Below are 27,644 nucleotides of genomic sequence, written 5' to 3'. Positions count from 1 at the left end.
CACTCCAGCCATTACCACCAACCTCCTGTGATGTACATCAACTCCTAATCATGATTGTTATAATACCAATTGCCTGGCATAATGACCAATGTCACACTGTAGCTGTGGGCAATGACGTTGAGGTTACTGTAGCTGTGGGCAATGACGTTGAGGTTACTGTAGCTGTGGGCAATGACGTTGAGGTTACTGCAGCTGTGGGCAATGACGTTGAGGTTACTGCAGCTGTGGGCAATGACGTTGAGGTTACTGCAGCTGTGGGCAATGACGTTGAGGTTACTGTTCCCACCGAGTGAATAGTAATTGAAAAGCTAAATAAATAACAGAATATCTTCTTGAAACAGATGAAATGTAGATCATACTCAGGAAACTGAAATAGGTCTTGCTCAACTTTCTGGATTTCCTGACTAGGGGAGGGGCATATTTCTGCATAACCTCTCTGCTCAAAAGGCTTCCAATGTTAAAGCAACCCAAAACAAGAAAAGGAGGTTAGGGGAAGTTGCAGCAGGTAGATAGACATGTCAAAACCCAAACATTTGGTGCCAACATGGTGACCTGTGAAGACTGTTAACTCACAGAGCTCGGCTAGGAAGCACATTAAGCTTCTGACCAGAGCAATCTTTCACTTTATAAATGATGTCTGCTCTTCCTGCAGAATGAAGCTCCTCGATGACATCCCGTTGATACTGTAGATTACAACATCCAGACAACAAGGGGATGGGGATGCAGGCTTATGTTACAGTATGATAGATGAATCTGACAATGAGGGGTTGGCCCAACCCAACCAGTGAAGCAATCCTGATTACAGCTGTAACTGAGGGTTTGTTTCTGACATGGTTAGTAGTGCCGAGCGATTAGTGCTTTGAGGTCAGTTCAGTTATTCATTTTGATGTTTGAAAAACTTGAATGCACGCTGAAATAAGGATTCACAATGATTTTAGAGGGTTTTTTAATAGAAATTCCAAAGCCTAAAATAGTTAACATTCAATTGCCAAAACCTTGAAAATATTCCATTGTCTGTCAAGTCCACATTGGGTAGACATCAATAGAAAGGGTAAATTCCAATAAAATAAAACATTTTAATTGTGTATATTACCTAGTTTTTAAATCGGATTACTTTACTTTAAGGAATGAAAAATAATAGTAATCATCTCTGCTCTGGCAGTAGCAGTCTGCCAAGTCATCTAATGTTATCTATGTGCTCCCTATACTCTACTGGTTTTAGTCATCCGATTTAGCTAGCCTGCCTATGTTGCCTATACTGTAGAGCTTTCTGCTGAAAACATTTGACTAGTTCTTCAAAGTAGATAACAGCGTCTGTCCCTCTCGTCGTTGTGTTGTGTACATTCCTCTCTCATGATGCAGTCAGTGTGTACATAACGTAGCAGGCGTGAAAGTATCTGTACAGAGATCTGTATTTAATGTTGAGATGCTCATGTCACCGTCCGAATAACAGGAATCATCCCAAAGGCGCGAAGGCAGACGACAAGCTTAGGTCCAAAATAAGCCCAAAGAGACGCATTGGGCTTATTTTGGACATATTTTGGCGAGTGACGCCTCTCGCTTCACCACTTCCTCCCTGATACGTCTCTGTCCGAGACGGAAAAAACAGACGCAACGGATTAAGGTCATTGTAGTTAATTACCACGTTTCTGCGTTGAACTAGGTTTAATATTTTCTTAATGAAAACTACAACTCCCTTCAGCCCAGCATCCCACATACGGTAGTTCTTGACTTCTCGTGAGAAACAATGATTTGGGCTCAAAAAAAAAAAAAAAAAAAAAAAAAAAGAGCGTCGATCAATTAGTTGTTTAATCACAAAAACATTTTTTTAACGAAATGTTTGTTAAATCGCTCAGCACTAATGGTTAGAGAAGAGTAACTGAATGGAGGCTTTAGGGCCAGTTCATACTTGGATAACCTGAAGGAGGAGAGGTGGCTGACAAGAAAAGCATGTGTGTGTGTGAGATATAGATATATATCTATGTATGCTGCATGTCTATGTGTGCCCATTAGGCTGTGTTCAGGCCGCTGCATGTCTGTTTGTGTGTGTGCTTAGTCTGCAGTGCGTGTGGGAGTGCTGGGTTGGTTCAGCCCCATGGTTTTACAGAGCCAGCCAGCGAAGTCCATCTCCTCTACCTCCGAGCGCTTGATAAAAGTGTGGTTCTGAAAGAAACACAAGAGACACATGGCTCAGTACAAAGATACATCTGTGATTCAACTAATCATGTACTGTGACATATCGATCATGTCTATCTCTTTAGTTATTATAACAATTAGCTAAGCAGCCAACAGCAAGGGACTGGAATCCAATATGGCTCGCTTTTCTGTCAAAGGGCTAGCCTTTCTCTCTTCAGTCCCTCCCAGTGCTCTTCAGTCCAAAGGCCAACACTCACCATCAGCATCTTCAGGTCCGCCCGGTCTGCTGGGTTCTTGATGAGACTGAGGAAGCACAAGAAAGCCCCAGTAATTTAATAAAAAAAATTTTTTAAAACAAGATAGTGAGATCTTCTTGAACTGCAAGGTTGGTTAAGGGCTTGTTAGTAAGCATTTCACAGTAAAGTCTACACTTGTTGTATTCAGCGCATGTGGCAAATAAAGTTGGATTTGATCTAGTCGTTAAACCAAGGCATTGTATTCATAAATCATTCACACTGAAGGGAACTCACCATCTGGTCACAAAGTCCTGGAAATCAGATGTGAATACTCCATGAGGCAGCTTGGGGGGAGGCTGTAACAAAAATCATGATCAATAACGAGCCCATCTATACACCGTGCCATGGACATAACAGTAGTTTGGTCTTGTTCTATTTTAGCTTCCGTTCCATGACAATCATTTGCATTCTTCTATCTATGGCCATGGGGGGTAATCCTCAGCAGTGTTCACCTCGTTGACGATGTAGTCCAGCAGCTCAAAGATGGCCATCGCAGGACCGTGGCCTGATTAACAGTAAAACATTATTGAGATCATCAGTACAAATATGTAAATGATCTCTATCTGCGAAAGAGGCTGTGTGTGTGTGTGTGTGTGTGTGTGTGTGTGTTCTGACCGCTGGCAGGTCTGCCCCCGGGGGGTCTGGGTCGGGGAGAGGTGCTGCTGTGCATTTCTCCCTCGGTCCCGTCCATGATGGGTCGGCCAAAGATGGCCTCCAGCTCCTTGGCGTCAGGCGGGGGGATGGGATACCGGCCGATAGACAACTCCACCAGAGACAGCCCCATGCTCCACACATCAGACTGGACAGAGTAGTGGGTGCCCTGCAATCTCTCCGGCTGTTGGTTAGAGACACAGAGATAGATGGCTTGCACACACACACACACATACTCTCTCACACAAACACTCAAGCAAACAGAATCAGGGGTACTCACCGACATGTAGGAACGTGTTCCCACAAAGGAGTTGGCCATGGAGTCTATCAGCTGGCCGCTCACCCCGAAGTCACAGAGCTTGATCTCCCCACGAGAATTGACCAGGATATTAGAGGGCTTTACGTCTGGGGGACAGGAGGGTACATTAGACTCGGCAGGCATATTGCTAAAAACACACAGGCACAGAAGAAACGCAGTGAAAAATGTATCTACCTATACACTGTACGTAAATACAAATGCATAGCATCAATGTGTACCTCTGTGCATGATCTGGTGTTTCTCTCGTAGATACGCTAACCCTCTTAGAACCTGTGAAGATGATGTGAAAATGTTGCAGTTTTTGCCCAGTTTCAAGAGGACACTTGGAATTGTCAAACACTATATCTATCCTTTGGGAAACAATAGACATGCATTACTATCTTCATATGTAGCTAGCTGTGTGTTGTAGGGGTGTGCCGGCATGGCCATACTCGTATTCGTAGTAGCCAGTTGGATCGGACGATACTCATGATCGAAAAGTGTTTTCATTTGCTTAAATAGATGTTGGCAAAATACCTCCCTGCACATTCTCACTGCAAAAAAAAGCTGTAGTTTAGGAGCAGCGCACGGAGGGGTGTGTCTTTCCTCAATTTGCAGCGGGCAGCCTAGTTAGCTGTCATTCAGTCAGAATGAGGATCAGCATTTCATATTTTCTCACCTACCTTCGCTCCGCTTGTTAGATATTACACACATTGATAAACAACGTCCTCACCATGTGATTTATCATAGTAACAGGCAGCAACAATAGAAATGATCGGACTGAAAACATGCGAGGAAAACCGATCGGGTGAAATTATGAAGCGAGTAGATGGATAAATACACTATCCAATCAGAGCAGCAAGTTCAACGTAAAGCCCACCCTTTTCTTTCCATACATGCAAACTACCCAGTTGAATTACTTAGACCATGTAGAACCTTGCACAACTGAATTACATGAAAGATGCTGTCACCTGAAAATTAACACCCACCACGGATAATTACAAAAAAATACTCTGATCATAATGGCATCAAAAATATTGCCCATATCCATTACGATACTCCTTTTGTACAACTACTTGGCACACCCCTAGTTAAATAAAAATTATAAAAACACCCCTAGTTTGATGATACTCACAGCGATGCTGACTTTCCCCAGGATCTCCTCAGGGATCCTCCTGGCCTCCTTCAGCACCTGGTCCAGAGAGCCCCCATCCTGCAGGGAGAGAGGAGAGCCACTCAGTCACAACCACCTGACATAAACACTTCACAGTATGACAAGGTCTGAGTCTACCTGCATTACAACTTTACTATCTCAACCCTACTCCCCAAAATGATTGAACTTGCTCTTGAAAGACACCCTCTCTCACCCCCACCCTTTACCATGTGTTCCATGCAGATACTGATTTCTCCATCGCTGTAGAAGGACCCGTAGAAACTAACGATGTAGGGAGAATTACACTCATGTAGCAACTGAGGGAGACCGAGAGAGGTGGGTTTAAACACATAGGGAATACTCTTGTTTAAGAATTGATTTGGTTTAAACATTATATAGATCATGCTAAATTAAATAACAAAAGCAGCACCTGTAGCTCTCTGATGATCTGGTTCCTGATGGCTGGCTTGATCTCCAGATGGATCAGCTGAGGGAGGATGAATGCAATACACACACACCAAAAATCAATATGTCTTTGTCTCATCACTAATGGCCATAAGTACACTGATTTTGCTGGTTCAAAATGGCCACCTTAATTGTTTTACTACCATTACAGTAATATGTGCCTAGTCTTTTCTTGTGAACAATTGTTATTACTGGGATCACATCATAGGCAATACAATCAATGAAAAACAAAATGTACAATTGATCCTTTTTACCCCCCATGGAGCAAATGAGGGTTAAAAGCCTTGCTCAAAAGGCACATAAACCGATTTGTTTTTACATTTACATTACATTTAAGTCATTTAGCAGACGCTTTTACCTAGTTTGTGCCTAGTCTGAAATCAACCCCCAACTGCTTCCCATCTGAAATGATCAGACAAGTTTGATCGATATGGTGACATATAAACCATTAGAAAGTGCCTTCAGGCAAATAGCCCATCAATCGGCTCACACCCACCTGATCCTTCCTGATCTAAGAAAAGGGTCTGCTTTCAGACTGGCAACAGCATTCACACCACTTACCTTTCTGGCCATGACGAGGCCTGAGGGTTTGTGGCACACCTTGTTGACCACTCCTCCGTTGCCGACACCCAACTCACAAATGCGGTGGAAGTCATCGTCTTTCAGTTCGCCCACCTTGGCCTTCTGGGTAAGGAAATTCTCCAGGCGCTTCTTCTGCTGCTCGTCCAGATCCAACTCCTCCAACTTCTTCTGTAGGGCTTCCAAGTTAGCACTGAGAGCGAAGGAGTAGGGAGAATTGGAGGTGAATTCTCATATGAAAGTAGAGGTTGACTTGAATTTGAGTTTAACAGTAGCCAGCTGGCTAAGGAGTTACACTTACTCAGAGGCAGCTGCGATGGTTGTGGAGGTGGACAATTCTCCCTCACCAGCAGTGGGAGTGATGTTAAGGCGCACTGGTCTTTTTTTGGGGGCCATGTTTCGTTTTAGAGAATAACTTGCTAGATACCAGCGTTGAGTCTCTTGACCTCAACTTGCTGTGTCGCCAGAAGAGTGACTGAATGTTGTTGGCAGATCCAAAATGCCCCAGGCCTGCCTAGCCAATTAGCCTGTGTATCTATCGAATCAACAGGGGTGACAATGAGGTGGCTAGTTAACTATGAATTTTAGACCAGACTAGCTAACTAACGGTAGATGGCTGGATATGTTAGCGATGACTAGTTAGCTATTGTCAGTCAGTCACAGGAGGCAATAGCTAACATTAGCAATAAACTGACTAGCAAGCTAACATTATGGAAACAAATAATTAGCTAGCTAGTAAGACACGTATGTTAAATTAATTACTTTACCTTCAAGTTGGGGTAAAGAATGAATCAACACAGCTAACTGTAGATAGCTAGTTACACAAGCAAAGGTTGGACCACAGCCATCACCACATTCCATACCAATAATGACGTTAATGCTTTAGCTAGGTATCCGTGCTAGCCATTCAAGCTAACAATCCCAATGTCCTTGCTTGTTGCTCCACTATCGTCTTCGCCCGTCTAGGCCTGGCAGAAACTTCAAAAGGAGCGGACCGTTGGGGCCAACAAGTTATTCGTGTCCTGAGATGTGAACCATAGACTGCACACAGCGTCCCAGGATAAGAGTGGGGGTAGCGGCTAAGTTTGGCCCTCTTCGCGGTACTATCAGATGCTATTTGGTCCAGGAAGACAAAGAAAGTCTCGCGAGAAAACTTGTCTTTGCCGACGTTATGGCACACCTTTACACCTGGTGGTATGCAAAGATTTATATAGAAAACTGATAGGGGGCGCTGTGACGAAGCCACCGTGCCTTCATCTTGGCACTCCCCCACTGTTGTAAAAAATATTTTGTATTAATGTCTACATTCGTTTTTGCCACATTTATTCGATTAAGACATCTTAATGCATACGAGATATGCATTAGAGATAAACATACAAATACACAAAAAAATATATAAAGCATATTTCCTTAAAGTATAATTTTGAGATCACTAATGTTCCTGTCCCCACTACAACAACAAAAAATACTTAGATACATAGAATTTTGTCCTTGAAACATTTCATTGAAATACTGTAGAATAACATTAATTCCTATGATTTGATGAGTTTTAGTCACATGAACAGGGACGCAGATGTAGTTGAACGGTACAGTGAAATTCTTAAGCTCTGAGCTATAACAGTGTAGGTCAAAAAGGGAAGTGAATGAAACAGCAATACAAATAATAATAATATATACATATTTACAAGTGTAACAATTATAAATGTCCATTGGAGGGTGAGAGCAGGGTAATGGTCCGTTGAGGGAGCAGTGAGGACCCTTCAGGGACAAGCCACATTTCTATGGTTAAACTAATTTATTCAGCCTCCTGAAGTTGAAGAGTTGCTGTTCTGCCTTCTTCACTACAAGGTCCGTGTGTTTTGACCATTTCAGCTCCTCTGAGATGTGTACGCCAAGGAACTTTATCTTTTTTACCATCTCCATGGCGGCCCCGTTGACAAGGATGGGGCCCAGCCTGGTCCCCCCCTGAAGTCCACAATCGACAATCCTTTGTTTTGCTGACTTTGAGGGAGAGGTTGTTTACCTGGCACCATGCCATCAGAGTGCCTACCTCCTCTCTGTAGGCCATCTTGTCGTTGTTGGTAATCAGACCTACTATTGTCATGTCGGCAGCGAACTTGATAATGGAGTTGGAACTGTGTGAGGCAACACAGTCGTGGGTATACAGGGAGTACAGGAGGGGACTGAAAACGTATCCTTGTGGGGCCCCGTGTTGAGAATCAGTGTTGGGGAGGTAATGTTAACAACTTTCACCAACTGGGGATGGCCCGTCAGGAAGTCCAGGACCCAGTTGCATATGGAGGAGTTCAGTTCCAGGGCTGTGAGCTTAGAGGGCACTATGGTATCAAAGGCTAAGCTGTAGTCAATTAACAGTGTCCTCACATATGCATTCCTTTTGTCCAGGTTGGTACGGGGAATGTGCAGTGCAATTGCGTCGTCTGTGGATCTGTTGAGGGGTAGGCGAAATGGAGAGGGTTGAGTGTCCTGAGGAGGGGATGTTATCGATCTTTGACTAGCCTCTTGAAGCACTTTATGATGAGTGCTAAGGGTCAGTAGTCATTCAGCTCAGTTACTTTCCCCTTCTTGGGCACATGGATGATAGTGGACATCTTGAAGCAGATGGAAATAATGGCCTGAGGTAGAGAGAGATTGCACATTTCCGAAAACACAACAGATAGCTGGTTTGCACATGCTCTGAGGGCGTGGTTAGGGATGCTGTTGGGGCCGGCAGCCTTGCGAGAGTTAACATGCTTGCATGACTTGCACACATCCTCCGTGGAGAATGTTAGTCCTTAGTCCTTGTTGTCCTCGGGGGCTCTCCTCGTTAGAGTCATTATGCTCAAACTGTGAGAAAAAGGTGTTTCGCTCGTCCGGTAGGGGGACGTTGGTGTCCATGACATGACTGGCTTTCTTTTTGTAATCAGTGGTTGTTAGAAGCCCCTGCCACTTAAGTCTTGTGTCTGACCTGCTGAATTGCTCCTCCACTTTGTCCTGCCATCTTGATCGATCTTCGTAGGCCATATTTGTACTGTTTAACCAGGACTGCTCCGACTGGGGAGTGCCAATATGTCCGACCAGTGACTTCAAAGCATCTCAATCACCAATACATAGCATCAGTCATCCAGGGTTTAAATACATCTTTGGTGGCATCATAGTCCTAAGGATGTAAACGTTTGCTATATAAACTGCTTTTAAAGGCAATTATTAGGATAGGATGGTGTTTCACCAGGGAACTCTCCCATGAAATCTAAATTAGATCTTTTCCATCAAGACCAAGGGCTGGTGGATAAGGTGGGGGAGGCAGAAGAGTAATTTAGTCAGTCACACAAGCAGGCTTTCATTCACCTCTAGTGGCAGTGTACAGTTTAGGTAACAGTACAAATGGGCCTTAGTTTAAAAATATACAAATGTGCCTTAGTTTAAAAATATACAAATGTGCATATTAATGAAGGCTAAAGCAAACAAATGATTAGAATACTTATCATATTGAATGAAAACATGGCAAAAAAAAATGTAACAATTTTTTCTGCAGTTATGTATCACACATAAATAGCATAAAACTGCAGAGACAAGCTAGTAGGAGGTGCTACCAGAGTAGGGTCACCCTACTGACAACTTACTGATTTACTTGCAAATTCTTTGCAGAACCGCAAATCAACAGACTGCATCCAACCTGTTCTGTCCTGTGCCATTTGTTCAAGGTGTTGCCATGACAGTCATACTTCATTTCTTGCCTGGACAAGAATAACCTTTTTACCCTCCTGGCTTACTGTGTGGAATTAGAGTGCATTCTGATAAGAATCCCACCAGCCCCATATAATAGACTACATTATAAGTATATGAATGTTTCGGCCCCACGGTTTGACCACTGTAGGATTTGATTCTTATAAAATGTACAGTGCCCTTCGGAAAGTATTCAGAACAGTTGTCTTTTTCCACATGTTACATTACAGCCTTATTCTAAAATGGATTAAATAAAAAGAAGGTAGCCTGTCACAATCCCTACTGTGAAGCATGGTGGTGGCAGCATCATGCTGTGGGGAGGTTTTTCAGGGGCAGGGACGGGGAGACTAGTCTGGATCCAGGCAAAATGAACGTAGCAAAGTACAGAGAGATCCTTGATGAAAACCTGCTCCAGAGCACTCAGGACCTCAGACTGGGTTGAAGGTTCACCTTCAAACAGGACAACGACCCTAAGCACACAGCCAAGACAATGCTAAACAATGTTACATTTCGTGTCTCATAGCAAAGGGTCTCATTACTTATGTAAATAAGGTATCTGTTTTTTAAATTGTAATAAGTTAGCAAACATTTCTAAAACCCTGTTTTTGCTTTGTCATTATGGGGTATTGTGTGTAGATTGAGGTTTTTTATTTATTTAATACATTTTAGAATAAGGCTTTAACGTAACAAAATGTGGAAAAAGTTAAGGGGTCTAAATAATTTCCGAAGGCACTGTATACAGACAGACACACAGACAATCATCAAAACCCACAACTCTGGGTTGTATTCATTAGGCACCAAGCAGAAGAAAACTGATTGAAAGAGGGAGTTCCAAAACATTTTCCGTTGGTTGTTCTAATGAATACGACACTGAAAGCACTGTATTTAAATTAAATGATTCCACACACACACACACAAAGGTCATCCATTACATTTTTTAGCTTTAATTGCAGGTCCTTCAGGAAGTCACTGGCCTCCACATTCAGCTGGGGACAGGAAGTGTCCTTAATACATCCATTTACATAGCAGGAATTTGTGTATTTTGTGAAGAATACGTAAAATAACAAATAACTAAATAGATGCAGTTTACAGGCTGCAAATATTGTGCAACACCATATGTTAGGGGAACCTGAAGTTAGTTTCCCCTGACCAGGAAAAAAGTTTGTGACCTTATAGCCTTTAGCTATTATTATTATTATATGACTTCTTGCCACAAGATTCACCACCAGCTTTCAGGATCAGAGAAGACTGTTTGGGGTATATTAACTTCCTGTGTTTGATACTCAGACTTCTTTACCCCTCTCCTGTGTAGCCTATTTAAGAACACAATAATTGTTGGCACAAATACTATTCACACAACATTTATTGGCAGACAATGTACTCTTATGTAGCCCATAGTTTAAGTGGAACATTCAAAGAGGTTGGGTAGGAATATGATGAATGTAAATGGGATGTATGCCAGTACCCTGGCCTTGTGCCACATACAACATTTCTCTCACCCAATACTAGTGATGAAATGTAATTGGATGTCAGGCTCAAGCCCCTCAGACAGTTAAGCACACAGTACGTGGGCCTGCTGACTGAGGTAGACTGGATTAGTGCAACGATTGTCTGAACAGCCATTGTACTGAAAAACACTGGCTTCCTCCCAAACCTGCAGGACACACAGATAAACACAAGCATAGAAATAGAATCAGAAGATGTTCATCGACTTGAATAGGGATTCCCATTCTAGTGAATATTTCTGAACAAAACAACATTTCTGTGTTTAGGCTTTGGGAATCTACTCTAACTTTTAGTGGTGGGCATCAATATTGATAATTTGATATCGATAGGAGCAGGGCATATCGTGATATCAGATTATCCTTCCTATTAACCTACACATAAAAAAGCCTAGACTGTTCCTGCTTGCAATAAACCTCTCACAGACCTCACAGCAACCAGTCTTTGCAGAGAGACTATCCACACAGAGTTAAGAGAAGGCATAATCTGATCCAAACGTGAATGGATTTACCTGTCAGAGAGCTGGCTACTAATGAACGATCCAACCAGAACTCCTAGAAGATCAAGGTGGAAAACGGGACCTTTCATGCATTATCACACACCCACTGTGGTGAAGGGACAATTTGGATAAATAAAAAATGGTACGCTTTAGCCCCATGCTATCTGATGGGACAAGCTACAATTTAGCGTTCTGTCACATGCAAGTAAATGAAAGATGTTAAATGGTTTGAAATGCATTTTGAGCTGGAGAACCCATTTAACTGCTTTTAGTTGCTTATGTTCACCAGTATGGCTCCTATAACTTAGAAATGCCTCATGAGCTTAGTTGAACAGTCTCATCAGAGCCCAAAATATAAGCTTGTTTTACTCCTTGGTTTGTAAACAATGTAATTGTAAACAGTGTATAGCCTCAAAACATGGTGAAGACTCAACAAAATTATAGTTATGGCATCTATAGCTTTGTCTAGGAATTTGAGAGTGGGTACATTTCTACAGCCCCATCCTTCAGCTGTTTACCAAAACAGCTTTGTTGCAATGTGGGCGCTTCTACTGCAGGTTGCCCCTTTACATCTAAAATATAAAGTGGTATTTATACATTTCTTAGTATATTAACACAATATAGTTAAGGTTTAACTCCTATTTTAAAGGGATAGGAAGTTTTGGATGTGCATTTGGCCAATGACAAGTTTTCCACATTTAACCCACCCACTTGTGAAAATCTAAATATCAAGTTGTTTTTTGGTTTATTTGCAAACAACAAAAAAGGAGGAAAAAAATAAGCAATTTCAAATTTTATTCAGAAAACAATTGGCCAAAATGTACAAGGACCTCTACGCTTGATGGTTCCGGGTGGAGTGGATTGATCCGTTTCCCATTTGTCAGATTTTTTTCTCCATGTATTTTGGGTACAACCAGTAGCTTAAATGGTTGAATGTGGCTTGAATCCCCTCCTGAAAAAAATACAAAATAACTTGAAATCGCGCTTATGGTTAATGGCCTACTGAGTACATGTTGTACACGAAGGACATGGTCGACATGAAGTGTGTAGGCTGCACCAGGGCTGCGTTTCAAACAGGTCAAAGACACACCCTCCTCCACTTACCCTCGCCTTACGCCCTTGGGGGAAGCCAAGCAAGGGAAGTCGGCAACGTAAGACCCTCAGCCCTCCTGCTGAGTTTGCGTGTACAACTGTTCACTCCGGGGCCTGAAACGCCCCATAATTCAATTTGTGATGATTGTACAGCTGCTATGAAAAGTCAGCCAAAACTTTAAATCAACATCAATATGGAGAAGTCAACATACAAGTGTAAATAAAAGCAGATGTAAATAAGTTAGAAAATGTGCTACTAATGCACGAAGGCAAACGCGTATCACAAAATTGTTTGGTTAGCTTCTGGAAACGTTAGCTAGCACATACAACTTCCCCTAACATCACACTTACACACTAATTTTCGATGTAACTGATATCGTCAGATGGATAGCATTCGATGTCTGCGGATGAGTTGTCTTCTAGCCAAGATATTAAATCATAATTGACTGTAGCGCATATAAAGCACACAGCTACCGGTGGTTCCATGATGACTGAAAACAACCATGGGACGAACGAGTGACATTTCTGGGCAAGGGCGGTCCATTTAAAATGAATTATTTCTTCCTTTGCCCTGTAAGTGTCAGCTCATCATAGGTCATAACCCCGTTGTCTACTTAATTTGAGGGTGTCTCTGTTTGGAATGCTGCCGACAGTCATTCAGTGCTGATTCAAGCGTCTGCGGAGCACCGAGTTACGTAAAAAGAAATCTCGCAAATGTGCAGGAATCTCTATTTTTTGCCACCTCAAAATCAAGTTAGTGGAGAAAAAAAAATATCTGTGTAAAGCCACCGTGGTAAAGTCTCCAAATTGCAACAGAATTCCATTATGTATCCTGAAATATTTATCAACCTAGGCCAACAGACCCATTCATTTTACACTAAATTAAATATTGATTTTATTATACCTACACATGTTGGGGTAACATTTTTATTACTATTTCTGTCTTTCCTATGCACCCGCGGTAACAATCATATTTTTCCATCAATATGCAAATATAGCCGTTGCCCGTCTCACAAGCCTACAGCACTGGTAGTCATTGCCTAGCATATTTTTTATTTATATATATATTTTTTTAGCGTATTTTTTTAACCTTTATTTAACTCTTTTTACCTTTATCTAAGTCGGTTAAGAACAAATTCTTATTTTCAATGACTGCCTAGGAACAGTGGGTTAACTGCCTGTTCAGGGGCAGAACGACAGATTTGTCAGCTCGGGATTTGAACTTGCAACCTTCCGGTTACTAGTCCAATGCTCTAACCACTAGGCTACCCTGCCACCCCATATTGGCAGCTCGCCCAGGGGTCCTTGCCCAGGGGCTCCTTTCCATTAAAGTTTGAGAACTCCTGATCTAGGCCTATCCATCTACCAATTGTATTCTTATTATACTCCTCCACAATATCTTGAACTTGACTCAAAACATGTTTTAGGAGGGTGAAAATCATTTTATTAGAAATTGGTATTACAAAAAAAGCATTAAATACACATTAACATGAGTAAATTTACATGCACAATAATTAGATATTAAAGGGATTCTCTCATCTTAAAAATGGCTTTAGGTCAAAATTAAAGATTACACCAATAAAAACACCTGCTTTTCAGAGCAATCTTCAGAATTATTAGGACTTGTAAACAATTTCATTGACATTCCAGCATCTGATTTGTGCATGTGCCAGCAGCGCAACCCTTCCTCTATAATGCGCGAGTGAAGTGAGTTCGGAAAAACGGAAAATATTCAATCTTCAAAATAGTTCACATACACACTTTATACTGTATGTCCGAACTCGGGCTTCACAAAAAACATGGTTACTGTGGTTACCCGATTTCAGATGTGTCAATCTACACAGGATTATTAGGGAAATCGTTCTTGCAAAGCATGTAGGCCTAAACGTTTTAAAACAAACTATTATATTAAATCTAGCTATCCACAATAATCGTAGTATTGGGTGCATGTAACCGTGCTCAATAATTGTGAGTTACGTTTCTAGACTCTTGGAACTGCTCAGTAACCATTGCCTCTTAGGCTATTTATTTTGAAAGGTCTGTGTCCAGGTTAAATGTAAACAAACACACATTTTACCTCTGCGCCGACATGTGTTGTACTGTTAATCTCTGTGATGGATTTACCATTGATGACCATACAGAACCTTGAGCAACTTCATGAAACCCGTTCCTGTCGGAGAGGTCATCGTTATGGCGCACCTTTGTGACCTCATCAGCCTCGTCCTCGGATGACTCCTGAGTAAGGTCCACAGTGACTACTTCCTTTGACACGGCTCTGGTGGTTGCAGTCACACTACTAGCACTATAGGCCTCTGTTGGAGAGAGATGAGGTTGATGCAAAACCGAGTTGAGACAGCTATTATCTCAACTCTGAATCTATGATCTCTGTTCATAGTCTCACCCATCTTCTCCAATGGTGCCGATAGCTGTGTTGTCCTGCTCACGCCATCTATAACAAACCTCCAAGAGCCGTCAGCCAGGTATTCTACCTCTGTATTGTCCTGAAAGCCCTCCAACGCCAGGATCACCGTCAGTAGCCTGCATATACAGTTGAAGTCGGAAGTTTACAGAAACTCTTTTTAATGACTCCAACGTAAGTGTTTCAACCACTCCACACATTTCTTGTTAACAAACTATAGTTTTGGCAAGTCAGTTAGGACATCTACTTTGTAAATGACAAGTAATTTTTCCAACAATTGTTTACACAGATGTCACTATCACAATTACATTGGGTCAGAAGTTTACCTACAGTCGTGGCCAAAGGTTTTGAGAATGACACAAATTCAGTGTCTTTAGATATTTTTGTCAGATGTTACTATGGAATACCGAAGTATAATTACAAGCATTTCATAAGTGTCAAAGGCTTTTATTGACAATTACATGAAGTTGATGCAAAGAGTCAATATTTGCAGTGTTGACCCTTCTTTTTCAAGACCTTTGCAATCTGCCCTGGCATGCTGTCAATTAACTTCTGGGCCACATCCTGACTGATGGCAGCCCATTCTTGCATAATCGATGCTTGTAGTTTGTCTGAATTTGTGGGTTTTTGTGTGTCCACCCGCCTCTTGAGGATTGACCACAAGTTCTCAATGGGTTTAAGGTCTGGGGATTTTCCTGGCCATGGACCCAAATAATCGATGTTTTGTTCCCCGAGCCACTTAGTTATCATTCTGCCTTATGGCAAGGTGCTCCATCATACTGGAAAAGGCACTGTTCGTCACAAAACTGTTCCTGGATGGTTGGGAGAAGTTGCTCTCGGAGGATGTGTTGGTACCATTCTTTATTCATGGCTGTGTTCTTAGGCAAAATTGTGAGTGAGCCCACTCCCTTGGCTGAGAAGCAACCCCACACATGAATGGTCTCAGGATGCTTTACTGTTGGCATGACACAGGACTGATGGTAGCGCTCACCTCGTCTTCTCCGGACAAGCTTTTTTCCGGATGCCCCAAACAATCTAAAAGGGGATTTATCAGAGAAAATGACTTTACCCCAGTCCTCAGCAGTCCAATCCCTGTACCTTTTGTAGAATATCAGTCTGTCCCCGATGTTTTTCCTGGAGAGACGTGGCTTCTTCGCTGCCCTTCTTGACACCAGGCCATCCTCCAAAAGTCTTCGCCTCACTGTGCGTGCAGATGCACTCACACCTGCCTGCTGCCATTCCTGAGCAAGCTCTGTACTGGTGGTGCCCCGATCCCGCAGCTGAATCAACTTCAGGAGACGGTCCTGGCGCTTGCTGGACTTTCTTGGCCGCCCTGAAGCCTTCTTCACAACAATTGAACCGCTCTCCTTGAAGGTCTTGATGATCCGATAAATGGTGGATTTAGGTGCAATCTTACTGGCAGCAATATCCTTGCATGTGAAGCCCTTTTTGTGCAAAGCAATTATGACGGCACGCGTTACCTTGCAAGGTAACCATGGATGATAGGAAGAAAAATGATTCCAAGCACCACCCTCCTTTTGAAGCTTCCAGTCTTATTTGAACTCAATCAGCATGACAGAGTGATCTCCAGCCTTGTCAACACCTGTGTTAATGAAAGAATCACTGACATGATATCAGCTGGTCCTTTTGTGGCAGGGCTGAAATGCAGTGGAAATGTTTTTTGGAGATTCAGTTAATTTGCATGGTAAAGAGTGACTTTGCAATGAATTGCAATTCATCTGATCATTCTTCATAACATTCTAGAGTATATGCAAATTGCCATCATGCAAACTGAGGCAGCAGACTTGTGAAAATTAATATTTGTGTCATTCTCAAAACATTTGGCCATGACTGTACACTAAGTTGATAGTGCCTTTAAACAGCTTGGAAAACTAAAAAAAAAATGACTTTAGAAGCCTCTGATAGGCTCATTGACATAATTTCAGTAAATTGGAGGTGCACCTGTAGATGTATTTCAAGGCCTACCTTCAAACTCACTGCCTCTTTGCTTGACATCATGGTTAATCTAAAGAACATCTGCCAAGACCTCAAATAAAATTGTAGACCTCCACAAGTCTGGTTCATCCTTGGGATACAATTCCAAAAACCTGACGGTACCACGTTCATCAGTACAAACAATAGTATGCAAGTATAAACAACATGGGACCACGCAGCCGCCATACCGCTCAGGAAGGAGACGCGTTCCTTCTCCTATAAATAAACGTACTTTGGTGAGAAAAGTGCAAATCAACGGGGACAAAGATCGTAATTTTTGGAGAAATGTCCTCTCGTCTTATGAAACAAAAATAGAACTGTTTGGCCAAAATGACCATCATAAGGTCTGGAGGAAAAAGGGGGAGGCTTGCAATCCAAAGAATACCATCCCAACGGTGAAGCACGGGGGTGGCAACATTATGTTGTAGGGGTGCTTTGTTGCAGGAGGGTCTGGTGCACTTCACAAAATAGATGACATTATGAGGAAAGAAGGGAAATTATGTGGATAAATTGAAGCAACATCTTAAGACATCAGTCAGGAAGATAAAGCTTGGTCGCAAATGGGTCTTCCAAATGGACAATGACCAAGCAAAATTGTGGCAAAATGGTTTAAGGACAACAAAGTCAAGGTATTGGAGTGGCCATCACAAAGCCCTGACCTCAATCCTACAGAAACTGTGTGGCCAGAACTGAAAAAGCATGCGTGAGCAAGGAGGCCTACAAACCTGACTCAGTTTCACCAGCTCTGTCAGGAGGAATGGGCCAAAATTCACAACTTATTGTGGGAAGCTTTTGGAAGGCTACCATAAACATTTGACCCAAGTTAAACAATTTAAATGCAATTCTACCAAATACTAATTGTGTATGTATGTGTGACCTACTTGGGAATGTGATGAAAGAAATAAAAGCTGAAATAAATCACTACTATTATTCGGACATTTCTCATTGTTAAAATAAAGTGGTGATCCTGACTGACCTAAGACAGGGATTTTTGTCAGGAATTTTTAAAAACTGAGTTTAAATGCATTGGTGCATGTAAACTTCCGACTTCAACTGTAGCATCACACCACACTTCATTATCATAAATGTAGGTGATGCAGACTTTTGGCCAAGTCTCCGTTCATACGAGTATCTACAGGCCATTATAATACAGTGTACCACAACTGGTGGCGGATTTACATCCTACAATTTGACAGATTTCTACAATTTAGGCTCAAAAGAAGCATTTTTTCCGTGACCGTGGGATAGACAACTATAGATTTGACTTTTTTGTATGAAAGGGAGGGAGATGCAGAATAGAGGTGGGGCTGGGATTTGTACTTAAACTGGAGTGGTGTATACCGCTATGTGCATCCTTAAAAATTGTGGGTAACATTGGTTCATGGTAGGCCCATCAAATAATTTAATTTAACATGGAAACCAACAAGTACCATGGACCCATGGAAAATTGGCATTGCATTGAGTTTAGTTAATCATATTCAATAATTGACTGTCCGTGGGTACAGCTAGAGAGAGGCACATACAGTTTACTTTGTTCTGTCAATACAATAATAATGCTATGATAATGAAACCACAGATTACATCAATCACCATAGAGACCAGATAGTCATACAGAGATGCCAAAGGGCATGGTGCCGGTATTTAAATATATGATACACCATTACCCATCGATAGTTAGCTGGCTGTACGGAACTAGCTCGTGACACACTGGGCAGGTCCAGGTGGGCCTCTTCTCATTCATCTGCAGGTAGAGCGTCCCGTCGAAGCATTGGAGGTGGCCGCACTTACGCCCCCTGCAGGGCACTGACAGACGCATCTTCCCCAGCTTGGAAACAGAGGAGAACAGAGGTGTATTAATTCTACCAAACAGTTGCAAAACTAAAATGTAAGTTTATAGTGGACAAATGTAGGTAGGTTACGTTTGCTTCTGTTTAAGAAACATTTTGCAACAGAATCGACGGAATGAATACACCCCTGGGCAGAACTTTGTGGAACGTTCAGATAGAAATATGGTGTGTAGAACACACACCTCTGACAGTACAAGAAGCAACCATGTCAGCTCTATTCATGACACTTCTATCTGCAGTGTTCCACAACTTTTGCCTATAGAACGTGGCTCATGGTTGAAGATGACCCTGAACACCAATGTACTGCAGGATCAGATTACCCAACCTACTGCAGGATTACCCAACCCCAACCTACTGCAGGATTACTCAACCCCAACCTACTGCAGGATTACCCAACCCCAACCTACTGCAGGATCACATTACCCAACCTACTGCAGGATTACCCAACCCCAACCTACTGCAGGATCACATTACCCAACCTACTGCAGGATTACCCAACCCCAACCTACTGCAGGATCACATTACCCAACCTACTGCAGGATCACATTACCCAACCCGAACCTACTGCAGAATCAGATTACCCAACCCCAACCTACTGCAGGATCACATTACCCAACCTACTGCAGGATCACATTACCCAACCTACCAGGATCACATTACCCAACCTACTGCAGGATCAGGATCACATTACCCAACCCTGCAGGATCACCCCAACCTACTGCAGGATCACATTACCCAACCCCAACCTACTGCAGGATCACATTACCCAACCTACTGCAGGATTACCCAACCTACCAGGATCACATTACCCAACCTACTGCAGGATCAGATTACCCCAACCCCAACCTACTGCAGGATCACATTACCCAACCTACTGCAGGATCACATTACCCAACCCCAACCTACTGCAGGATCAGATTACCCAACCCCAACCTACTGCAGGATCAGATTACCCAACCCCAACCTACTGCAGGATCAGATTACCCAACCCCAACCTACTGCAGGATCAGATTACCCAACCCCAACCTACTGCAGGATCAGATTACCCAACCCCAACCTACTGCAGGATCAGATTACCCCAACCTACTGCAGGATCAGATTACCCAACCCCAACCTACTGCAGGATCAGATTACCCAACCCCAACCTACTGCAGGATCAGATTACCCAACCCCAACCTACTGCAGGATCAGATTACCCAACCCCAACCTACTGCAGGATCAGATTACCAACCTACTGCAGGATCAGATTACCCAACCCCAACCTACTGCAGGATCAGATTATCCCAACCCCAACCTACTGCAGGGACTGCAGGATCAGATTACCCAACCCCAACCTACTGCAGGATCAGATTACCCAACCCCAACCTACTGCAGGATCAGATTACCCAACCCCAACCTACTGCAGGATCAGATTATCCAACCCCAACACCAATCTACTGCAGGATCAGTTGATCCAACCCCAAAACCAATATACTGCAGGATCACTTGATCCAACCCCAAAACAAATCTACTGCAGGATCTGATTATCCAACCCCAAAACCAATCTACTGCAGGATCAGTTGATCCAACCCCAAAACCAATCTACTGCAGGATCAGTTGATCCAACCCCAAAACCAATCTACTGCAGGATCAGTTGATCCAACCCCAAAACCAATCTACTGCAGGATCAGATTATCCAACCCCAAAACCAATCTACTGCAGGATCAGGATTACCCAACCCCAAAACCAATCTACTGCAGGATCAGTTGATCCAACCCCAAAACCAATCTACCAGGAAAACCAACCTCTACAGGATCAGTTGATCCAACCCCAAAACCCCCAGTTGATCCAACCCCAAAACCAATCTAAAACCCCAATCTACTGCAGGATCAGTTATCTACTGCAGGAACCCCAAAACTCAGGATCAGTTGACCCCAACCTACTGCAGGATCAATCCAACCAATCTACTGCAGGATCAGTTGATCCAACCCCAAAACCAATTACTGCAGGATCAGTTGATCCAACCCCAAAACCCTACTGCAGGATCAGTTGATCCAACCCCAAAACCAACCTACTGCAGGATCAGGATCAGGATCAGTTGATCCAACCCCAAAACCAATCTACTGCAGGATCAGTTGATCCAACCCCAAAACCAATCTACTGCAGGATCAGTTGATCCAACCCCAAAACCAATCTACTGCAGGATCAGATTATCCAACCCCAAAACCAATCTACTGCAGGATCAGTTGATCCAACCCCAAAACCAATCTACTGCAGGATCAGATGATCAACCCCAAAACCAATCTACTGCAGGATCAGTTGATCCAACCCCAAAACCAATCTACTGCAGGATCAGATTGCAGGATCCAACCCCAAAACCAATCTACTGCAGGATCAGTTGATCCAACCCCAAAACCAATCTACCAATCCCCAAAAACCAATCTACTGCAGGATCAGATTATCCAACCCCAAAACCAATCTACTGCAGGATCAGTTGATCCAACCCCAAAACCAATCTACTGCAGGATCAGTTGATCCAACCCCAAAACCAATCTACTGCAGGATCAGATTATCCAACCCCAAAACCAATCTACTGCAGGATCAGATTATCCAACCCCAAAACCAATCTACTGCAGGATCAGATTACCCAACCCCAAAACCAATCTACTGCAGGATCAGTTGATCCAACCCCAAAACCAATCTACTGCAGGATCAGTTGATCCAACCCCAAAACCAATCTACTGCAGGATCAGATTATCCAACCCCAAGCCTAACCGTGACCATTAGAGCAGTGTTTCGTAATTCTGTTCCTAGGTACCCAAATGGGTGCACATGTGTGTAGTGCTAGGGCAAAAAAAAACCTGATTCCACTAATCAAAGGCTTGATGATAAATTGATTAGTGAATCAGGGCAAAAAAGATTGATACATTTAATGCATTAAATGGATTGGACAGTCATAATCAACTTCCTGTCAGTCAGTTCAATTTCTGTTTCAGTCTGCTGAAGGAATTGTTGCCCTTTGCAGCTGAGGGATAAGTGGCAAACTCTTACCGGACATATAAGGGACACCTGTAGTCCTGTTGTGGTCACCTCACATTCTGGGTCGAAACGCAGCTTCTCTTGGACTACAAATACCAGAGAGCATCAACTCAAACTGGGTGCTAATACACAATATGTCAGTGGTCTTTTTGCACTGTATGTGTGTGCAATAAAGGCAAAAATAGTGTGTGCGCTTCTGTGTGTGTTGCCATACTCACTGCGCTGTCTGCAGAATGTCAGACTCTCCACTGATTGGCTCTTCAGTTGACTGAGGAGGTCTGAGGGAGACAGCACCTTCACCAGGTACACAGCCACAGAATACCTCTACATAAACACACACACGCTAGATCTTACCTAGGGCAATTCAAGACAACACTCCTTATGCATAGAATACAGAATTGAAAACAAAATCATTAAAATAATGAAAAGTAAAGAAGGAAGACTACTTACTTTGCTACATCTCTTCCACCAGATGCATAAACGAAATGAGGGGAGGAGGCTGAGAGAAACTGTTGGGGTTATGTTGATGGGTGTACAGTGTCTGTGAATTTCCTGTCCCAGCGCATCGGAAGGACAGTGAAGAATGATTGGTGAAGAGACAACATTCTCAGTTTAACATTTAACAGCTTTTGGTGCTTACCGGTAAGGGTATGTGTTTCTGATTAACTTTGATGGACAGGCATGGTGGGTATCGATCCTCCTCGTACCCAAGACTCTCTGTGAAGCAGAATCTGAAAGAGGTCAGAGATCAGTTATGCCAGCCTTTGGCATAACGGACAGAAGTGGCGACATCATCAGAACTGATGAGCAGGTACAGAAGCTCTTGGTTAGTGGTTAGAGAATGTCGTACTCCAGTTCTTTCTAGTGATGACCGGCAGGCTCCTACAGGCTCCATCCTACTCACCTGAGAACTACCTGGACACTCTGCACACCTGGTTGCAGCTCCCTGTGGATACATACACATATCTCAGAATGAGTGTGCTGGTAGTAGTTTTGTAAACATAAACAATATTATGGTGAGTTTGAATTCTGTGGGTGCATTTGTAAATTCCCTCTGTCTATGTACTCTCGTCTGAGTGTGCCAGAGCACAGGATAACTGATTAATTTACGAACACTCTATACTCGTGATCGTTGAATATTGCCGTGTCAGTAAACTTTGGCAAAAAAGCGTAATTAAATTGTGGCCAGCAGCACAATTACAGTCACCAACGCTCTGGATAACCTGAAAACAGCCTAACCAGCTCTGCTGGGGCAAGAAAAATGGTCAGAGTCAGATGTTTTCGCATTTGTGTCTGGTAGAAGCAAGCAAGCAAGCCAACTTTAATCAGGTAGCTTAGGTGCCGTTGTCAGAATGCTCGAATCAACCCTGCTCCTCGGCCAGAGTGTCCAGTGTGTTCTCTGAACACTCAGAAAGCAAAACGCTCTGAATTTATGAACAGACAATCTGACAAAGCTCTGAATTTACAAATGTCCAGAGCACACTGAGCTCACAGTGGCACTCCAGAGTGAATTTACAAATGCACCCTGTGTAGTAAGAAAATGTGCTGACTTGCAGTTTCTGTTCTGCTCCACTTGCTTTGGCGTTAGCATGAGGTTGAACTCCTGGTTTTGCATGTCGGAAAAGAAAGAGCCCACTGGATGGACACACAGGGAGAATCTCAATTGCATACTCCTCGCCTCCATCGCAAAACCCATTGCATGTGAAAAAGTCAGACGTAGGGACGTCCCTCTGACTTTCTCAAAACCCATTGGCGAAGGCGTGGAGAGATGAGGCGAGGAGTATGCCATTTAGATTCTCCAACAGACAACATCAGTGGGAGAAGAGAAGCTGTCATGTCAAACAATCACAAACCTCAATCCAGCCCCAAGATTATATTATAAATATTCAAGTTTTACTAAGGACACGATAAGGTCAACCTACCCAGTTGTGTGGGGGGTAGGACTGTCCCCAGGGCTTGGTAGAAGGGAAGGGGTACCATCTGGAACAATCTAGGGTTGTGTGTCAGACTGTTTGTGTGCTGTGTAGGGTCGTGCGTCAGACTGTTTATGTGCTGTGTGGGGTTGTGTGATGTCTCCACCACAGTCTGCTCCTCCTGGTGGCTTCCTGGAGTCGTCTAGTTGGCATGAGATTGTCAGAAAATATCAAATCAATACACTGCCAGCAACACAATTTTGAGACCGGCAGACTATAAAACAGCAGTATTCCCGTTTCTCCCAAGGTGAGAGAAAAACAGGACTTCCTGATCTATATTGGGGGAAAATTCCATGTCTGACTCACCTGGATGCTGCCAGGAACTATCTGGTCGGAGTAGCGTTCCTGGTAGAGCTGGCGCACGACTGTGAGCAGTTGGGGATTGCACTGGGTCTGTATAACCCCCACAGCCCTCACCAGCAGATTGGACTTCAGCCCAGTCTTGGTCTGTCCCATGGCAGCCATTAGAGAACGTAATTCTGTGACACGGAGATGCGCCAACAACCTCTACAGGAGAGACACGGGCACTAAATGAAACTGATTCTACTGATCACAAGGTGACTCTTAAACACTGCAGAACAGAGCACCACATTGCATTCTATTAATGTCAGTATCCCTGAAAGGTGTGTTTGTTGACTTGTTGTCAATCAAGCAGCCAAATGCCTTGTTCAAAATAACTTAGAACTCAGAAACACCAACTTCTGAGTGTTCAAGACAGCTTTGGGAACACTCACCCCCCACAAAAAAAAAATTAAAAATAAAGAGCTTCGACTGGGGGAAAAAAAATCGTTTAACGGTCATCAAACTCGGAATTCCAAGTGGGAAACTCAGGCCACATTCACGTGGTAGTCGGAACGAGGAAACTCTGAAATGTGACTTGCTAACTCCGCTTCATATGAATCCACAGCCGTAGTCTGATTAATCAGGCTGTAATACACAATTCATTGATATATGCAGCCTGAAAATACCAAAATCGTGTAAATGTTTCTTACAAGTCAGAATGTTGAAAACAATTACATTTAAAAATGTACTCTACATGTATGTGGGGTTTGTCCTTCTGCTGCTCTAAATTTAAGACTATGTAGGCATTTGGTTATGTTCGGCTGAGAACTCATTTTACATTCGATATTCGGATTTCAATTTAAAAGAACATAGGTGTGGATTGTTCTCCATCCTCTCTTGATTCAGAATATACTATGTCCATTATCTAGGCATGCTTGGTTCAATAGATATTGACGAAAGAACCAAATATCCAGTATAAAACTAATTTTACCTTGTTACCTAACCATATACCTACATCGCTCTAAAAAGTCTGGTCAACAATACTTTCCTGTGGATATTTTTGTCTCAAATTTTAATCAGTAGGAGGACAAACCGCACAGACAACCTGCATAGTAAGTTTAAATTTAATTTAAACATTCTGGCTTGTAAGGAACATTTACACCATTTTGCACACGTCTCAGGCTGTATATACCAATTAAGTGTATTACAGTCTGATTACTCAGACTACCATGAGCGCTGCTTGTTTATCTAGAGAATTTATTGACCGAATGCCAAATGTTACTTACAATTGCTTCTGCTATGTCCCCAGCCATCTGAAATTACTTTAAGATTAGAAGAGTGACACCGACATATCAGAAAAATTAACGGTAAATTAACACATCAGGTGCATTTGATTGATTGGCTCGCCATGTGTGTCAAGGTCCGTCGAGATGTTGGTTGTGTTCCCCTGCTCAGAAGTTGCTTGCATCAACCATCCAGGTGTTGTAAGATCTGGCAGAAGATATTGGCAGCAACGCCTGGGCAGAACAACGTGCCCGAGTCATCGCGTTGTGGGCTGCATTCTGCTGCAGAAGTTGCATGCATCAACAATGATGTGCAGTTCACTTGAGAGCCATGATTCGTTTTTCAGAGTGACTCGTTTATTTTAGTCGTTCGTTTGACCTGCTGGCATACAATGGATGAAGCACGAGTTTCCGAGTTGGATGACCGTTAAAAACGATTTTTCAAGTGGAGCTCGTTTTTTCACCTAGTTCACAGTTGTGTTGAACGCACTGAATTCGGGGTCGGAGATGTCCAATACCGCGTTCTCCGACTTCCGACACCAGAGCGTTCACGACAACTGAGAAGTCCGGAAAAAAACGAGTTGCGACTGAGAAATCGTTTTGAACGGTCATCCAACTCGGAATTCCAGCTCGGGAATTTAGGCCTCTTTCTAGTGGTCCGACAGTCCGATCTAACGATCACTGACGTCACGATTTGACCTCGTATTTGTCCGAGTTCCCAGTTGTCTTGAAAGCACCACTCGTTCCGAGTTGTGAATATAAATATATTGTTTATATTTTGAAATAATTATAGGCATGACTAATCTACTTCACTATGTATTGCCAACCCAAAGGTTGCTGCATCGAATCCCCGAGCTGACAAGGTAAACATTTGTCGTTTTTAAATGTAATCTATACTTTACCTAGGCAAGTCAGTTAAGAACTAATTCTTATTTACAATGACCGTTTGCCGTCAAGGCAGTTAACCTGCTGTTCCCCGGTAGGCCGTCATTGTAAATAAGAATTTGTTCTTTAACTGACTCGCCTAGTCAATTAAAGGTTACGTTTAAAAAATGTAATGTTAGACTGGTCAGAAAATTTGGAATATACATATTATATATAGGCTAATATAAATGTTCTGCATACACGTTAGATTTTCTGTTAAGCCCTATTAAAATAGTTAAGCTTACGTAATCAAAATAAGCATATTTTTATTTAATCATCAAGCCATTGGTGCTTGCAAAATTTAAATTACATGGTTGATTGGATCTGTAATCTCATGTCATTTCAATGTTGGAAATGTCAATGTACATGTCAATGTACACTCTGTGATTATATTAATGAATGTTCAGAATAACATATTCATGTTAAAAATGAAAAGCTTTGCTCCTTTCAGCAGCGGGTCGTTAGAAACCACTAGATGGCGCCAGGTCATTATAAACGAAGTGGCTTATTGCGCCGTAACGATTTCCATCACACACAATCTCTATAAACCATTTCATTAACCTATATTTTTGTCCACTACCCTCAGTAGACTACAGAAGACATCACATTGAAAAATATTTTTATAATTTTTATATATATCAGTGCCTTTGGAAAGTATTCAGACCCCTTGACTTTTTCAACATTTTGTTAAGTTACAGCCTTAATAAAGTGGATTAAATAAATACAAAACATCAGCAATCTACACACATTTGGAAAGGCTACACCTGGCTATATAAGGTCCCACAGTTGACAGTGCATGTCAGAGCAAAAACCAAGCTATGAGGTCGAAGGTATCGTCCATTGAGTTCCAAGACAGGATTGTGTCGAGGCACAGTTCTTGGGAAGGGTACAAAAAATATTGTTTGAAAAAACAGTTTAACATGGCGCCGGAGAAGAAGGCTGATGTTTTACGTGTCCCCAACCAATTGTGTTTTTTTGTTTGTTTATCTGCTTTGTTTGTAACTTATTTTTTTACTATTTTTGTACGTAATGTTGCCGCTACCGTCTCTTATGACCGAAAATAACTTGTGGACATCAGGACTGTGATTACTCACCACGGACTGGCAGAATTCTTTTTTCCCTTTAATGAGTCTGACGAGCCCGATGTGAATCATATACTGCTCTCCCGGGAACAGACCCAGATCCTTGTGATTTGCGTGAAGAGAAGGCGGAGAAAAAGGGTCCGGAGGGCGTGCTGCCTTCTGAGAATTCGTAGGCGATCGAATAAACCCCCACTTCCTTCCATTCTGCTAGCAAACGTGCAATCTTTGATAATTAAAATAGATGATCTACCCAGAAAATTATACTACCACCGGGACATTCAAAACTGTAAAATATTATGCTTTACTGAGTCGTGGCTGAACGACGACATTATCAACATACAGCTGGCTGGTTATACGCTGTACTGGCAGGATAGAACAGCGGTGTCTGGTAAGATAAGGGTTGACGGACTATGTGTTTTTGTAAAT

The 27,644-nt window shown here is 42.6% G+C and overlaps 2 protein-coding genes across 8 annotated transcripts; both read right to left on the bottom strand.

Annotated features, from left to right (window-relative positions):
* Window positions 1–929: 929 nt before the first annotated feature.
* map2k2b (mitogen-activated protein kinase kinase 2b) lies at window positions 930–6,770 on the bottom strand. Of its 2 annotated transcripts, XM_035799427.2 has the most exons (13): window positions 6,346–6,770; window positions 5,880–6,113; window positions 5,561–5,771; window positions 4,965–5,021; window positions 4,762–4,851; window positions 4,517–4,594; window positions 3,621–3,672; window positions 3,364–3,488; window positions 3,048–3,267; window positions 2,885–2,937; window positions 2,667–2,728; window positions 2,394–2,439; window positions 930–2,163 (listed from the first exon to the last, which is right to left on the bottom strand). In XM_035799427.2, the coding sequence occupies exons 2-13, from the start codon at window positions 5,972–5,974 to the stop codon at window positions 2,053–2,055; spliced, it is 1,200 nt and encodes a 399-aa protein (XP_035655320.1). In that variant the 5' UTR covers window positions 5,975–6,113; window positions 6,346–6,770; the 3' UTR covers window positions 930–2,052. The 2 variants fall into 2 exon arrangements, with proteins under 2 accessions (XP_035655320.1, XP_035655319.1); XM_035799426.2 differs by having other exon boundaries at window positions 5,880–6,770.
* A 3,673-nt stretch (window positions 6,771–10,443) lies between these two features.
* Window positions 10,444–25,804, bottom strand: pias4b (protein inhibitor of activated STAT, 4b). Of its 6 annotated transcripts, none has more exons than XR_004829363.2 (14): window positions 25,216–25,647; window positions 23,954–24,154; window positions 23,597–23,789; window positions 23,225–23,309; window positions 22,579–22,620; window positions 22,315–22,405; window positions 22,125–22,226; window positions 21,893–21,998; window positions 21,687–21,760; window positions 18,474–18,634; window positions 14,797–14,933; window positions 14,520–14,707; window positions 12,408–12,509; window positions 11,844–12,255 (listed from the first exon to the last, which is right to left on the bottom strand). XR_004829363.2 is itself a non-coding variant. In XM_035799423.2 (13 exons), the coding sequence occupies exons 1-13, from the start codon at window positions 25,240–25,242 to the stop codon at window positions 10,854–10,856; spliced, it is 1,434 nt and encodes a 477-aa protein (XP_035655316.1). In that variant the 5' UTR covers window positions 25,243–25,648; the 3' UTR covers window positions 10,444–10,853. The 6 variants fall into 6 exon arrangements, 4 of the variants coding, with proteins under 4 accessions (XP_035655316.1, XP_035655318.1, XP_035655317.1 ...); XR_004829364.2 differs by having other exon boundaries at window positions 11,848–12,255; window positions 14,595–14,707; window positions 25,216–25,646; XM_035799423.2 differs by lacking the exons at window positions 11,844–12,255; window positions 12,408–12,509 and adding an exon at window positions 10,444–10,955 and having other exon boundaries at window positions 14,595–14,707; window positions 25,216–25,648.
* Between the last annotated feature and the right edge of the window lie 1,840 nt (window positions 25,805–27,644).

Source organism: Oncorhynchus keta, chromosome 23 (genome assembly GCF_023373465.1).
Source record: "Oncorhynchus keta strain PuntledgeMale-10-30-2019 chromosome 23, Oket_V2, whole genome shotgun sequence".
Taxonomy (NCBI): domain Eukaryota; kingdom Metazoa; phylum Chordata; class Actinopteri; order Salmoniformes; family Salmonidae; genus Oncorhynchus; species Oncorhynchus keta.
Note: the sequence above shows the minus strand (reverse complement) of the source record. Positions and strands in the feature narration are given on the sequence as shown.

What these genes read in the sequence shown, in the direction of transcription:
- pias4b (XM_035799422.2), bottom strand. Translation starts at nt 25,242, where the DNA reads ATGGCTGGGGACATAGCAGAAGCAATT. An exon ending in CCTACCCCCCACACAACTGG is followed by an intron (nt 23,310 to 23,596) that starts GTAGGTTGACCT and finishes GTGTCCATCCAG; the next exon opens with TGGGCTCTTTCTTTTCCGAC. An exon ending in AGCCAGCTAACTATCGATGG is followed by an intron (nt 14,934 to 18,473) that starts GTAATGGTGTAT and finishes CTGTATATGCAG; the next exon opens with GCTACTGACGGTGATCCTGG.
- map2k2b (XM_035799426.2), bottom strand. Translation starts at nt 5,974, where the DNA reads ATGGCCCCCAAAAAAAGACCAGTGCGCCTTAACATCACTCCCACTGCT. An exon ending in AGATCATCAGAGAGCTACAG is followed by an intron (nt 4,852 to 4,964) that starts GTGCTGCTTTTG and finishes GGTCTCCCTCAG; the next exon opens with TTGCTACATGAGTGTAATTC. An exon ending in CGGACCTGAAGATGCTGATG is followed by an intron (nt 2,164 to 2,393) that starts GTGAGTGTTGGC and finishes TGTTTCTTTCAG; the next exon opens with AACCACACTTTTATCAAGCG.